The 15,859-nt window shown below is 45.2% G+C and overlaps 1 protein-coding gene across 1 annotated transcript in view; it reads left to right on the top strand.

The window, feature by feature from the left end:
* The window catches only part of igdcc3 (immunoglobulin superfamily, DCC subclass, member 3), a 106,364-nt gene that overhangs the window by 72,906 nt on the left and 17,599 nt on the right, over positions 1–15,859 (top strand). Inside the window, exons 6-7 of the mRNA XM_071401511.1 lie at positions 2,011–2,169; positions 6,639–6,804. Coding sequence (XP_071257612.1) covers positions 2,011–2,169; positions 6,639–6,804 — 325 coding nt within the window. The remainder of the gene's footprint in view (positions 1–2,010; positions 2,170–6,638; positions 6,805–15,859) is intronic.

Here is a 15,859-nt window from a genome sequence, read left to right as displayed (position 1 = left end):
GGCTACTTTTTGACACTAACTAAATTACAGACTGACATAGAGATAGCTGCATCCATTCAGACAGCACACACACACACACACACACACACACACACACACACACACACACACACACACACACACACACACACACACACACACACACACACACACACACACACACACACACACACACACACACACACACACACACACACACACACAGATCGAAAGAGAGAGAGAGAGAAATCAAGTTTCTGTGAGAGAGAGTGTGTCGGGAGAGATAAGAAGTAGCCATGGAGGAACTGTAAACTGTGTCCAACTGTTGATTTTACAGTTCACTCAGCAGCTAGCCCGACTTGAGTCAGGTTTATTGTAGAGGGGTAATAACGCCCATTATATGGTTCACAGTTGTTTAACCATTCCTAGCTGAGTCCCTTTAGTTATGACACTGGACTGGGGCTGGGAGTGGGAGGGTCAGGTTGAGAGCCTGAGGCTTGCACTTAATAGTACCATGGAGCATGTTTAAGTTATACTGTACTAGCCATAGCTTCTACTACAGTCAATAAGAAACTCCACTGGCTGACTTAGCTGACCAGGCTGTTTCAATTGGATTGTAAATACGTCTGAATAATAGGTTCCTATGTTCTACTGAAAATCCTGTAGCCTACAGCCCACTGTTGGTGCTGTTTGTTGCAGCTACACGAACACGGAGAGGGCTAAGGTTTGTATATTTTAGTTTGAAGGCATTCTCGTGAACTCTGGATGTACTGTCCACCTTTTTCCATTCTCGTGTTTCTCTTCAGCCCCCAGTGCATTGTCTTGTCGAGGTCCAGGTTTGTGGAGTGTTTCCAAATGACCCTCCCTTTCCTTGTTGTGGTTCTGCTCAGATGCACACAGTGCTCACAGAGGAGACGTGTGTTGCCCTCCTATAAAAGGCCTGGGCCAGGCCATATGGCCCCAGTCTCTGGCTGGCTGGCTAGCTGTCTGCTAGCTGTCTGTTTGAAGATGTGAGGAGAGGAGGATGGCCAGTCTGCTTTCTCTGCAGGCTTTTAGCATAGCGGCCATGTCCCCCGCACAGCCTTTTAACACTCTAAGCCGGGACACACAGGACGCAGATGTTACAAATATAAAGAGGGACTGAAATATCTTCAGCTGTGCCATGTCTTTGTTGGTCCTAACCCCAGTATAACGCCATTGAAATAGGAAGAGATGGAGAGCAGGACAGGGTATTTGATGGAGGGACAGAGGGGAGTGGCAGCCTAGCTTATCCGTGTAGCTCTGCCTGCTCAGAGGGCATTTCCCCAGTTTAAAGCATGGTGTGCCTAAGGCAGTAGAGGGCTTTGTCAAACCATGAGATCAAACCGGTGTGTGGGTGTGTGTGCGTGTGCATGTGCGTGTGTGTGTGTGTGTCACTAGCCTGTCAGAGCGGGGTGGGGAGGACAGGGCTGGGGAGGTATAAAAGACCCCCTCACACACACATACAATCACACACTCTAACACACAATGGAGTCATGGCAACATAGTTCCTCTGCGTGACTGGCTGTGTCGGCGTGGCCCATGGCCCTCGCCCAATACACTCGCCTCATTTGCCACCTTTGTACTGAATATGGTGATTCCCACAAGACGTGCTCTGTCACACTTGTGAGAACTGCTCTGATATTTACTGTGAGATGTGTTTCGCAGCGGTATGGGGCGAACTAAAATAGCATCTCCTCTTCTCCAGCGTTTAATCCTTTGTGTACATTATAGTATTTTTAATCAATCATTTATCTCCCTTGGTATTTTTATAGCCTTTTTTATAGCCTTTTTGTGTATATTTAAAGGGCATATTTTTTATATATTCTAAACTAACTCAGCTAATTTGCTATCTCACTCCTCTCCTCCTCTCTCTCTCTCTCTCTCTCACTCTCTCTCTCTATCTCTATCCCTTCCCTCATTTAATCTCCTCTCCTATTCCCTACTCGCCTCCCCTCCCTTCCTCCTCTTCTCTTTTCTCCTCCTCTCCTCTACTCTCTCCTCCTTCCTCAGATGGCCGTCCGATAGGTGTGGAGGGCATCCAAGTGCTGGGTACAGGGAACCTGATGATCACAGATGTCGGGGTCCAGCACTCTGGCGTCTACGTCTGCGCTGCCAACAAACCAGGGACCCGTGTACGCAGAACCGCTCAGGGACGTCTGGTGGTCCAAGGTGAGCCTTTACACACACACACTCAGTATGGTGTGTGTGTATGTCTGTCTGTGTCTGTCTGTCTGTCTGTCTGTGTGTGTGTGTGTGTGTGTGTGTGTGTGTGTGTGTGTGTGTGTGTGTGTGTGTGTGTGTGTGTGTGTGTGTGTGTGTGTGTGTCAGTGGAGGCTGGTGGGAGGAGCTATAAGAGGACGGGCTCATTGTAATGGCTGGAATGGTACTTATGGGATGGAGTTAAATGTATGGTTTCCATATGTTTGATGTGTTTGATATCATTCCATTTATTCCATTCCAGCCATTACAACGAGCCTGTCCTCCTATAGCTCCTCCCTCCAGCCTCCACTGGTGTGTGTGTGTGTGTGTGTGTGTGTGTGTGTGTGTGTGTGTGTGTGTGTGTGTGTGTGTGTGTGTGTGTGTGTGTGTGTGTGTGTGTGTGTGTGTGTGTGTGTGTGTGTGTGTGTGTGTGTGTGTGTGTGATTTTGAATGGAAATACATTTTAGGTCCCCACAAGGTTAGTAAAATAAGTAAGTGTGTGTGTGTGTGTGTGTGATTTTGAATGGAAATACATTTTAGGTCCCCACAAGGTTAGTAAAATAAATGTGTGTGTGTGTATCATTCGTTGTGTGATTTTCTTACTCATATTTGACCAATTGGAGTCCGTTAGTAGGGTCTTCCGACCAAGCAGGATGCATTCAGCGTGTGCCTCACATGCTTATCAGCCAAAGGGCCCTGCCCTTGGCCCCAGCCAATAGTAATACTGCTCCCAGTCAATATTTCATTTAATCTTCCTGTCCATTGTTAGACAAGGCCCTGCTATAGAAGGCTCTGGAAGAAAGCTATGCTGTTGATTATGTGTCAATGTCTATGGTTTCTTTATCGATCAGTGAAAACTAGAAAGCGACCTCAGCTAATGATCTGATGCGATATACAGTACATGTGTTTTATGATAAGAAACGAAAAGGCTAAAGCCTGGCGGTGGACACAGCCTTCAAGAAGCGTTGCTTCATGTTCTCATGGCAGCAGTGTTCTCCTCCTGGATGTATTTCACAGTCGGGAACCATATGACTGACTGACTGACTTGCTATGAGAGGGTTGTTATGGTGATAAGGCATCTGACTGTATAGAGTAGCAGCATACAGGTGACTCCCTCCCGCCGTCCGGCCGGCTGTTTTGATCAGAGTAAGGTAGGCTGTTTCTTAAGAGAATTGATGTGATCTTCGTGGCCAGATGGTTGGCACAGCGGCCCTCTGCTCACGGCACTACCCTTCATTTACCTCAGAGTGAGAAAGTGAGGAGAGAGAGAAATGGAAAAAGAGAGAGTAGGGAGAGAGAGAGAAGGAAGGAAGAAGAGAGAGTGAGAGAGATTAGGGGGAGAGGGAGAGAGAGAGGGAAGAAGAGAGGTTGGGGGAAGAGAGTAATGGAGAGTAGGGGGAGAGGGAGAGAGAGAAGGGTAGAGAGAGAGAGGAGGGGATTGAAAGAGGGAGAGAGAAAGATAGAGAGGGAATGGGGGAAAGAGTGCTGATCAGACCCACACCACAATTGCACATCAATACTCTCCCTGACCCACCATCCCCCTGCCTCCCTCCAGCCCTTCCCTCCAGTCCCTACTCACATACACACATCCTCTATAGAGCAAACAGAGAGAGATGGAGAGAGAGAGAGATGAAAAGGGACCAAAGAGAGAGAGAGAAAGAGAAAGAGATGAAAAGGGAGATGGAGGGAGAGATGGACAGGATAAAGCCAACCTAATCCTCATCATACCACAGTGCCTAGAACGGTGTGAATTTCAGGTCCCGACACTTTTACTGACAGGGTGACATACAGTATGGAGATAGCTGAGATTAGAAAACCATCATAACACCTCATCTTATAAATAACTAGAATTAGAAAGGGGAGGGTTTGTTTACAGGAAGATAGTTTAGATAGAGGATGCTAAATAACTAGAACTAGAAAGGGGAGGGTTTGTTTACAGGAAGATAGTTTAGATAGAGGATGCTAAATAACTAGTACTAGAAAGTGGAGGGTTTGTTTACAGGAAGATAGTTTAGATAGAGGATGCTAAATAACTAGTACTAGAAAGGGGAGGGTTTGTTTACAGGAAGATAGTTTAGATAGAGGATGCTAAATAACTAGAACTGGAAAGGGGAGGGTTTGTTTACAGGAAGATAGTTTAGATAGAGATTGCTAAATAACTAGAACTGGAAAGGGGAGGGTTTGTTTACAGGAAGATAGTTTAGATAGAGGATGCTAAATAACTAGAACTGGAAAGGGGAGGGTTTGTTTACAGGAAGATAGTTTAGATAGAGGATGCTAAATAACTAGAACTAGAAAGGGGAGGGTTTGTTTACAGGAAGATAGTTTAGATAGAGGATGCTAAATAACTAGAACTGTAAAGGGGAGGGTTTGTTTACAGGAAGATAGTTTAGATAGAGGATGCTAAATAACTAGAACTAGAAAGGGGAGGGTTTGTTTACAGGAAGATAGTTTAGATAGAGGATGCTAAATAACTAGAACTGTAAAGGGGAGGGTTTGTTTACAGGAAGATAGTTTAGATAGAGGATGCAAAATAACTAGAACTGGAAAGTGGAGGGTTTGTTTACAGGAAGTTAGTTTAGATAGAGGATGCTAAATAACTAGAACTGGAAAGTGGAGGGTTTGTTTACAGGAAGATTGTTTAGATAGAGGATGCTAAATAACTAGAACTAGAAAGGGGAGGGTTTGTTTACAGGAAGATAGTTTAGATAGAGGATGCTAAATAACTAGAACTGGAAAGTGGAGGGTTTGTTTACAGGAAGATTGTTTAGATAGAGGATGCTAAATAACTAGAACTGTAAAGGGGAGGGTTTGTTTACAGGAAGATAGTTTAGATAGAGGATGCTAAATAACTAGAACTAGAAAGGGGAGGGTTTGTTTACAGGAAGATAGTTTAGATAGAGGATGCTAAATAACTAGAACTGTAAAGGGGAGGGTTTGTTTACAGGAAGATAGTTTAGATAGAGGTTGCTAAATAACTAGAACTAGAAAGTGGAGGGTTTGTTTACAGGAAGATAGTTTAGATAGAGGATGCTAAATAACTAGAACTAGAAAGGGGAGGGTTTGTTTACAGGAAGCTAGTTTAGATAGAGGATGCTAAATAACTAGAACTGGAAAGTGGAGGGTTTGTTTACATGAAGATAGTTTAGATAGAGGATGCTAAATAACTAGAACTGGAAAGTGGAGGGTTTGTTTACAGGAAGATAGTTTAGATAGAGGATGCTAAATAACTAGAACTGGAAAGTGGAGGGTTTGTTTACAGGAAGATAGTTTAGATAGAGGATGCTAAATAACTAGAACTAGAAAGGGGAGGGTTTGTTTACAGGAAGATAGTTTAGATAGAGGATGCTAAATAACTAGAACTGGAAAGTGGAGGGTTTGTTTACAGGAAGATAGTTTAGATAGAGGATGCTAAATAACTAGAACTAGAAAGGGGAGGGTTTGTTTACAGGAAGATAATTTAGATAGAGGATGCTAAATAACTAGAACTGGAAAGGGGAGTGTTTGTTTACAGGAAGATAGTTTAGATAGAAATATTAGAACCAGAAGGATAGCTGACAGGCAAATAAACCTGCTAATGTGAGAGTGGAAAGAAAAATAGTTGCTGATTGTGGGAATGATCTCGTTGTAAATTACGACTAGATGATCCCTAATTGCAGTCTTAATTGTCTTCCCACTCACTAGGAAGTTATTACGAAAATAACTCAAGTTATCCTATCATAAATGACAATATTGATGTGGCTTATAATACGGGTAGCTATGAATAATGAGGTGAGATAAGTACCCCAACAGAAATAGCAACAGCAATACCAACCAACAGCTTGGATCAGATCCGGGAGGAGCGTAATCACAAATTTGAGGCGAAACTAAACACTGTTTAATTAAGAGGTAATAGAGATTTGCATTACCTGTACCTCTGTGTCAATTAGCGCAAACGGAGCATGGCTCATAGCTCAAAGAGAGGAGGGAAAGAATGACTCCTAGGGAGGGAGGGAGGGAGGGATCCTCTTCCTCCTCCTCCTCCTCCTCCTCCTTTTGTGTTCCTAGATCTTCTTCTTCTCAGTTCCGATGACGTTAATCTGATCCTCAGCTAATAATTGTTTTGCCAGACTCTGTCGCTAATTCCCCCCCACACACACACACACAATCTAATTCTGATAAATGTGATTAGCCTGGATTAAGCCCAGGGTAATACGCCTTCATCCCTCTCTCCTCTTTTCCTTCCCTCTAGAAGGCTGGGAGCTTCCTGCTTTTTCAATATACCTTGGTAGCTTATGTTTTCAAACCACTAGTGAAAAAACATAGTTGTTGTGCAGCATAGTATGGGGAATGAGAAAGACCCTGTCAGCATGTTACTGTATCTATGTAGCAAGGCACTTTATATTCAGTTAGTAAGTAGCCCACTATCTGTCTTTCTCTTTCCCCTGCGTCTGCCACAGCCCCAGCAGAGTTTGTGCAGCCTCCCCAGTCCATCTCCCGGCCGGTGGGCACCACTGCTATCTTCACCTGCCAGGCGCAGGGCGACCCTGTGCCCCAGCTCACCTGGCTAAAGAACGGGCAGATCCTGGAGCCTGGAGGGCACGTCAAACTCAGGAACAACAACACGTGAGTTAACGTACAGCCATGGAGATACATATAGTAAGTGTGTTCTATTGAATTGTGTGTTGAAAGCAACAGGGACTGTACTCATTCTGTATGGTAATAACACTATATCCATTCATGCATGCAGCCATCCATCCCCTGTAACATAGCTACATGCCATATGTGCATGGCTGGCAGTGTCGTTGGCGTAATCAAAGGCTCCATTATTTCTGATCTGATCTACTGCGCTAATGAAACAGCTGGCCAAGATGTCTGCCAAGAGATACACTGACTTGTTTTAAATGGAGCTGTGACATTACATTACGAGGGTATCTATCGAATCACTGCTGGACCGGCTCCCAAGGCTGTCCGGTGGAATTTCCAGGAACAGAACAGAAGGCTCGGCCAGTGTATTGTGTCATTTAACATTCTCCATATGAGAGATTATGAGGCCAGGTTATTGTGTTTAGTGTTGTGTTGGGCGGGCGGGCGGGTTGGGGCAGGCAGGGAGAGACGGGAGGGTTGTAATGAGGCTGGGACTGGTCTCGCTCCAGGTCTAGGAGTGTGGCTCTGTGTAGTGATAATGATTCAAGTCTGCTACTGTATTTGGAGCTTTGCTGTTTTATTGTCCTGAGTGGTTGTCACCACCGGTGTTTCCCCAGAACCGTTAAACACGGAGCCAGACAGCCTGGTGGCTGGTGTCAGAATGCTTCTCATTCAGGTCAAAGAGTAGACTCCAAACATAGCTAGGAGTTATAGCTCAGTAATACCTCAGGTGACTGGAGGCTTGGATGGTTCTCCTGAATTTGGTGCGCATACTGGTCAAGGTATTTTGTCAATGTCCTGCATGTGTTTTGATGTTTTCCAGTTGAAGATTTCACAGCACCTAATCCCTATATAGTGCACACTTTTGACCAGAGCCCATAACACAAAGAATACACAGCATGTCGTTACATATGACGCCGACCTATATTTGTTCACGCAGACAGGGGAGATCGTATTATTCATACATTTTAACTGTCAGCCTTTGAAAGATTTATAGGTTAGATTTCTTTCTGGCTGTGGGAAATGAAAGTCTGTTCTATATACAGGTTGATTACAGTATACATGATGAGTTCAGTGCTGTACGTACACCAGTCGTGTTTTCCAAAGTGAGAATCCATCTGTGTGTGTTAATATTTATAAATGCAAAGGATGGTGAAGTGATTACATTACATATGCACAAGAAAATCAATAAAGCGGGACAGTGAAGTACATGTAAATGATGCAGGTGTTCCAGACCTAGTGGTACATGGGGAGAGATAGGCCTAGGCACTACCATCACTCAGACACACTGCTCTCCTCTACCAGTTACAGAGATAGAGAAAGAGAGAGGGCCAGGCAGAGGTGAAGAGGAGCGAGGGGCAGAGAGAGAGGGGGGGGCAGACAGAGAGAGAGATAGAGAGAGAGAGAGTGCCAGGCAGAGGTGAAGAGGAGCAAGGGGCAGAGAGAGAGAGAGAGAGGGCCAGGCAGAGGTGAAGAGGAGCGAGGGGCAGAGAGAGAGAGAGGGAGAGAGGGGGGGGCAGACAGCGAGAGAGAGAGAGCGCACATTAGGCGCTGGAGTTGGATGGCTGAAGCAGACTGTGTTGTAGGGAAAGAGTGATGGAGAGAGAGGGAGGGAGAGAAAGAGAGATGGAGAGGGGTTAGAGGGCAGCCTAGTGATAGACCTCCACCTGACACTGCTCTGCATCTCTCTCTGGAGCCTCTCATCACTACGCTGGGACTGGTTAAGTATGGAGGCCAGAGTTCCAGCACCACCATTAGCTAATTGGCTCATAAACTGAGGTAGCCGAACACGAAATGTAGCCATTTATGGAACATAACTTTACGTGGCATCCTAACTTACTTAGTAGGCCTACAGTAAGTGCTGAGTTTGACTGTTGTGCGGTAAGTGTTTGGGTGCGAGGCTGGTAGCTTACCTCATTGCTATTCTGATACATTCCTACAGCCCATCGTACGTCTCCATCTGGTGCGCTACAGTATTAGTTCTACAGAGCAGTCGTTGTCGGATTGCTCAAGGAACTCAGTCTCTTGGTTGGGCGAGCATTGCAAGCCCAGTTCAATCCCAAGTAGCCCTTATTTTCTGTTGTCGTCACAGCAGATCCTGCTGTTTTCCTTTCCTATGGAGGAGTGATTGAAAGGATAGACAACCACATTCAACAGGCCCCAGTCTTCCCTACAGGTGCAAGGCAGAGGTAATGATATGCCCCTACAGCTCACTGTTTCTGCTGTTATATAGAAAGCTTGTATCTAATATTGGAGTCCTGCCTCTGTGCAAGATTACCTAGCAGTGTGATTTTAATTAGAATGTTCCTAGCGGTGTGTGTGTGTGTGTGTAGGCAACGGTAGGCAGGCTATCAGCACGTCACCCACTACTTTGCAATGTGAGCTGGAGGCAGTATGAATTTTGAAAACATATACTTCATTGTTTGAAACCTGAACGTTCTACTTCATATTATGAGCCATGTCTTACCTTGCTTCAAAGTAGCCTAGTTAAAATCCTACCATAGAAACGTGGAGGCAATTATTTTATAAAGACTTCCTGATGCCATTAACCAGCATTTCTCTGCTGTTTATTGGTTTTCATATCAACTTTCTTTCGCTGTCCAGAACCCAAAGGCACAATCCTAGTCGTATTAGCAACTCATCCTAGTTGTTGCTATTAGATTCCTCCTCTATGTTTCTAACTGAGATTTTCATCTCGGTCACATAAGGAAACGCTCTCATCAGGTGCTCTGTTTAGAATGGTGTTTTCCCACGAATTGCATTTTGGCAAGTATTTTATTGGCTGCTTCATTACAGGAGTTCTGTTCAGATGAATTACCGTCATCTAAATGTGATGTCTGTCATTCTGAGCACTGTGGACACCGATGGGTTACGCAGCCAATGCATACGGGTCCGGTAAATTTCTCAAATGGCCAGTAAATTAAAATCTTCCCGGTCATGTTGTCCGATGCCAGATTTTCCTAACGGAAAATGGAAGGGACAACACTAGAGATATGCACATACTGCATATTGTTCCCTACAGGATTGTCTCATGCTGTTGACCTGCCAGAGAGGATAGGATAAGAAAGCAAGGGGATCTATTGTGTATTTTACTCACATACATGCACACACATTAATCAAGGAACGCACGTAAGCACACACACACACACACACGCACACACACACGTTCACATGCATACATACACACACATATCAAACATGCAAATTCTCCCGTGCATTGCCCTTTAGACTGTCTCCCTGCAGCACGCTGTATCCAATTACACACTGTACCCAATTACACACTGTACCCAATTACACACTGTGACAGTCTGACAGGTGTGAACTCTGTGTGAGCTAAAATGGTGTCACAATAAATTCAGATTGGCAGCTAATGCAAATATAACAGTGGGATTATATTGTTTTGACGATGGACTTACTTTGTGTGTGTGTGTGTGTGTGTGTGTGTGTGTGTGTGTGTGTGTGTGTGTGTGTGTGTGTGTGTGTGTGTGTGTGTGTGTGTGTGTGTGTGTGTGTGTGTGTGTGTGTGTGTGTGTGTGTGTGTGTGTGTGTGTGCTGGATGTTGGTTGGTTGACTTAGAAGGGCAGAGAGTTGATGTTCTTCTCACGGAGGGCACTGAGGGGTGGTCACGGGCTGTTCCATAAACACGAAACACCATTACCCCAGTAATGAAAATGCCTGGCTGACCTCCATTAGAATCATGGCCTCAGAATGTGCTATCCTGGCTGTTTTCAGGGGAGTACGACACTTACAGTATGAAAGGACTGTTAACAGGAATATCTAAACCAGCCTGGCCCGCCCATGACATAGTCAGGATAATCTGAACCAGTATGCTCTCTGCACCATCGAGAGCATCCTGACGGGTTGCATCACTGCCTGGTATGGCAACTCCTCGGCCTCTGACCGCAAGGCACTACAGAGGTTAGTGCGTACGGCCCAGTACATCACCGGGTCAAGCGTCCTGCCATCCAGGTCCTCTATACCAGGCGGTGTCAGTGGAAGGCCCTAAAAAAAATTGAAGACTCCGGCTACCTTAGTCATAGACTGTTCTCTCTGCTACCGCACAGCAAGCGGTACCGGAGCGCCAAGTCTAGGTCCAAGAGGCTTCTAAACAGCTTCTACCCCCAAGCCATAAAACTCCTGAACGTCTAATCGAATGGCTACCCAGACTATTTACATTGCAAGTAACATCGTTCCTGGGTAGAATGTCAGCCTAGTATATGTTGTAGAAATGGCATGATTTGTGGAATAGTTTTGACAGGTGAGAATTGACTCTAAACTGACTAATCTTCTCCTATGTTTTTATGGGGAATGAAGACTTCTATGATTTATTTGTGTGAGTAAGTTTCAGTGAAGAGATGTGTCCTACTCCCTCTAGGAATATTCCACTGGGCTGCATTTGTTGTTGTTGTGTATCTGAACCTATTAAAAGGAAATATGTTTTCCTTTTTTTCCTGTTTTCCTTCTGTGGAAGCCCTGTCTTGTTATTCCAGCGAGCTGGGACCTGGGCATTGGCCTTGACCTCTAACCCTGCAATCAGTCATTTCCGTGGGCCTTCTGTGAGCCAGAGACAGCTCATCGCTACTCCCTCTTCAAAGCCCCTACTCTCCCCCTGTTCCCTCCTTTCTTCCCTTTTTTCCCTCTATCCCTCTCTCTAGTTTAGAGTGGTGAGAACTGGAATGGCCACCCCTTGCCTTTCACGGGCCTTCGTTCAGTGACAACATTGCAAACACACAGCCCCAGAACCCTCCCACGCCCCCTCGCCCCCAGCCCACTGAGTCCAGTGAGCCCACACAGATCCTTAGCCTCAGCCCAGTGAGCCCACCCTAGCCCCAGCCCAGTGAGTCCACCCTAGCCCCATCCCCAGCCCAGTGAGCCCACCCTAGCCCCAGCCCAGTGAGTCCACCCTAGCCCCATCCCCAGCCCAGTGAGCCCACACAGCTCCCTAGCCCCATTCCAGTAAGCCCACACAGCTCCCTATCCCCAGCCCAGTGAGACCACACAGCTCCCTAGCCCCAGCCCAGTGAGCCCACACAGCTCCCCAGACCCAGCCCAGTGAGCCCACAGAGTTCCATAGCCCCAGCCCAGTGAGCCCACCCTAGCCCCAGCCCAGTGAGCCCACACAGCTCCCTAGCCCCAGCCCCATCCCCAGCCCAGTGAGCCCACACAGCTCCCTAGCCCCAGCCCAGTGAGCCCATCCAGCTCCAGCCCCCTCACCCAGCCTGGGGGGAATCCATCAATCGATGAAGTGGCCTTGAACTGATGAGTAAATGATGCTGTCAACCTGCCGGTCTGTCATGACAGCAAGGCCAGGCAGATGGCCCAACCACAGATCTTTTCTTCCCAACTTACACACACACTTTGCCCAAAACACTGACTCACGCTCTATCTTTCTGTTTCTAAGATGCTCTCTCTCTCTCTCTCTTCCCCCCCCCCCCTTATCAGGAATGGTTTTCTCTCTCACTCTCTTTCTGGCATGCTCTTTCTCTCCTTTTCTCTATTTTTCTCAGTCTCTCTCTCTCTCTTGCACTTCAAAGCCTCTATGTGTTGGTATGATGCTATTGTTCCTCTGACTGCAGTAGCTATAGTTTCTTTCTCCAGTCAAAGACTCTCTGTGTGATCTGCCAGATGATTGACACAAACCTAGAGAGCAGCAGCATCCGGTTCCTCAGTCTGCCTGGCAGCCCAGTGGTTGCTAGTCGGAGCTGCTGAAGAGGGTACAGCACAGGAGTCACATTATAAGTCTGGTCAGACACATCCAACCTCAAAGAAAAAGGTCTCTGGGAAGAGGGGCAGGAATGTCGCTCGCTGAGTGCTCAACTCTGTTTTCTTGCATCGAGGTCGGAGTTGCGTTTTGATAACTGGTTGTGGGATTTTCTAGCAACAACATTGAGCCACCATCATTCGATTCTAGTAAAAATGTAAATTCAAATAAAATGTAATTACATTTTATTTGTCGCGTACACATATTTTGCAGATGCTACAGCGGGTGTAGCGAAATGCTTATGTTCCTAACTTCAACAGTGCAGTAGTAACTAACAATACAAAACAACACATGCAAATCCTAAAAATTAAAAGGAAGGAATTAATAAATAAATAAATATTAGAACGAGCACTGTCGGAGTCTGGAATCTAATATACAGTTGAAGTCAGAAGTTTACATACACTTAGGTTGGAGTCATTAAAACTCGTTTTTCAACCACTCCACAAATTTATCGTTAACAAACTATAGTTTTGGCAAGTCGGTTAGGACATCTACTTTGTGCATGACACAAGTCATTTTTCCAACAATTGTTTACAGACAGACTATTTCACTTATAATTCACTGTATCACAATTCCAGTGGGTCAGAAGTTTACATACACTAAGTTGACTGTGTCTTTAAACAGCTTGGAAAATTCCAGAAAATGATGTCATGGCTTTAAAAGCTTCTGAAAGGCTAATTGACATAATTTGAGTCAATTGGAGGTGTACCTGTGGATGTATTTCAAGGCCTACCTTCAAACTCAGTGGCTCTTTGCTTGACATCATGGGAAAATCAAAAGAAACCAGCCAAGACCTCAGAAAAAAATTGTAGACCTGATTGTAGTCTGGTTCATCGTTGGGAGTAATTTCCAAACGCCTGAAGGTACCACGTTCATCTGTACAAACAATAGTACGCAAGTATAAACATCATGGGACCACGCAGCCATCATACCGCTCAGGAAGGAGACGCGTTCTGTCTCCTAGAGATAAATGTACTTTGGTGCGAAAAGTGCAAATCAATCCCAGAACAACAGACAACATCTATATCCACAGTGAAACAAGTCCTGTATCGACAAAACCTGAAAGGCCGCTCAGCAAGGAAGAAGCCACTGCTCCTAAACCGCCATAAGAAAGACAGACTACAGTTTGCAACTGCACATGGGGACAAAGATCGTACTTTCTGGAGAAATGTCCTCTGGTCTGATGAAACAAAAATGGCCATAATGACCATCATTATGTTGTGGAGGAAAAAGGGGGAAGCTTGCAAGTTGAAGAACACCATCCCAACCGTGAAGCACGGGGGTGGCAGCATCATGTTGTGGGGGTGCTTTGCTGCAGGAGGGACTGGTGTACTTCACAAAATAGATGGCATCATGGGAAGGAAAATTAGGTGGATATATTGAAGCAACATCTCAATACATCAGTCAGAAAGTTGAAGCTTGGTCGCAAATGGGTCTTCCAAATGGACAATGCAAGCATACTTCCAAAGTTGTGGCAAAATGGCCTAAGGACAACAAAGTCAAGTTATTGAAGTGGCCATCACAAAGCCCTGACCTCAATCCTATAGAACATTTGTGGGCAGAACTGAAAAAGCATGTGCAAGCAAGGAGGCTTACATGCCTGACTCAGTTACACCAGCTCTGTCAGGAGGAATGGGCCAAAATTCACCCCTTATTGTGGGAAGCTTGTGGAAGGCTACCCGAAACGTTTGACCCAAGTTAAACAATTTAAAGGCAATGCTACCAAATACTAATTGAGTGTATGTAAACTTCTGACCCACTGGGAATGTGATGAAAGAAATAAAAGCTGAAATAAATCATTCTCTCTACTATTATTCTGACATTTCATATTCTTAAAATAAAGTGGTGATCCTAACTGACCTAAGACAGGGAATTTTTTATGGGATTAAATGTCAGGAATTGTGAAAAACTGAGTTTAAATGTATTTGGCTAAGGTATATGTAAACTTCCGACTTCAACTGTATATGTACAGTGTGATGGTGTTTATAGACATTATGGGCAGTATATGAATAGAAAGGGTGTGTACAGCAGTAGTTATATGAGCCTTGATTAGAATACAGTATATACCTATGAAGAGGGTAAAACAGTATGTAAACATTATATTCTGAAAACGCTTAGCTGTACTTGTGTTTGTCCTTTACAATTGCGGTCCTTCACGGGGTGCTGAAATTCATACTTTTAATAAAACCTTTAGGGAATACAACCACCTACTTTTCCCCCATTGCTCGAATGTAAGTCGAGATTCAATTGGGTCCGTGTTAACCAGGATCCTTGGGACGTAGTTTCTCTAATGTCCGGTAAATTTAAATGTTGCCGGTCAAATTTCCAGCACCACCTTTTCCTAATGGAAACCCTGGTGTGTGTGTATGTAAACTGGGAGAGAGAACAGTGTTGGGGAACTACAGGGCCAGGGGGCTGCTGCCGGACTGTCTGAAATATGCAGTGCTTTGTGAAATTTCCCAGAATCCCCTTCCTGCTCTGATCTGTTTAGGCCAGGCTGACGTTCAGTAGTTCCTCCCTTGGGGCCTCTTTGGTGTGTGTCTGTGGCGTCTGGTCAGGTTGCCTGGCTGAGAACACTCCATCCATCCCTCACTTGAAAGGCTGTCAGAAATGTAACGACTGAGGGCGCTCGACTGCTGCCACCTGAGAGGTCAAAGGTGAGATTGGCCTGGAGAAGGAGAAGGAAGGTGTGCCTCAGGAGGGTTTTAACTAATAAGGATACAGCTTTTCTCAGACAACTTATGCGGCAGGTTAGGAAAATGTATGTAGCAGGTTAGGAGAATCAGGTTAAGGTGGGGCAAAGGGTTAGGGTTAGGGTGAGCTAAAATGCTAAATAAAATAAATAAAAGATGCATTCTTTCTAGCCATAACCCATCAGGAGAGTGAAACAGAAAGCCTTTTCCGCCCTAATAAATAACTAGACAGGCCTGGTGAGATTGATTCCACCTGGCAGACACTGGGCCAACCTATCCTCTCTGGAATAATGGCCCTCCTCACAACCCAAGCCTCTCTCTCAATCTCTTTCTACACTGAAACCAGTGAACCACTAAAGCCACTCGTTCATATAACATACATTTTTAAAAGGTAATCGAATGATCCACTCCTCATCATACTTCATACAGTATAATGTCCATTGAACTGTAAGACCAACACCAGTCCCCTCCACCCCTTCACTTGTGAAACGTCAGGTATATAAAGTCACTGTCCTTTACCTCTGTAATTCAACCGGACTACATTCTCTCCTCATGGTTTCTCATAGTGTACCACAACATG

The sequence above is a fragment of the Salvelinus alpinus genome, chromosome 5 (genome assembly GCF_045679555.1).
Source record: "Salvelinus alpinus chromosome 5, SLU_Salpinus.1, whole genome shotgun sequence".
NCBI classification, from domain to species: Eukaryota; Metazoa; Chordata; class Actinopteri; order Salmoniformes; family Salmonidae; genus Salvelinus; species Salvelinus alpinus.
This window is presented reverse-complemented; position numbering and strand designations above follow the sequence as displayed.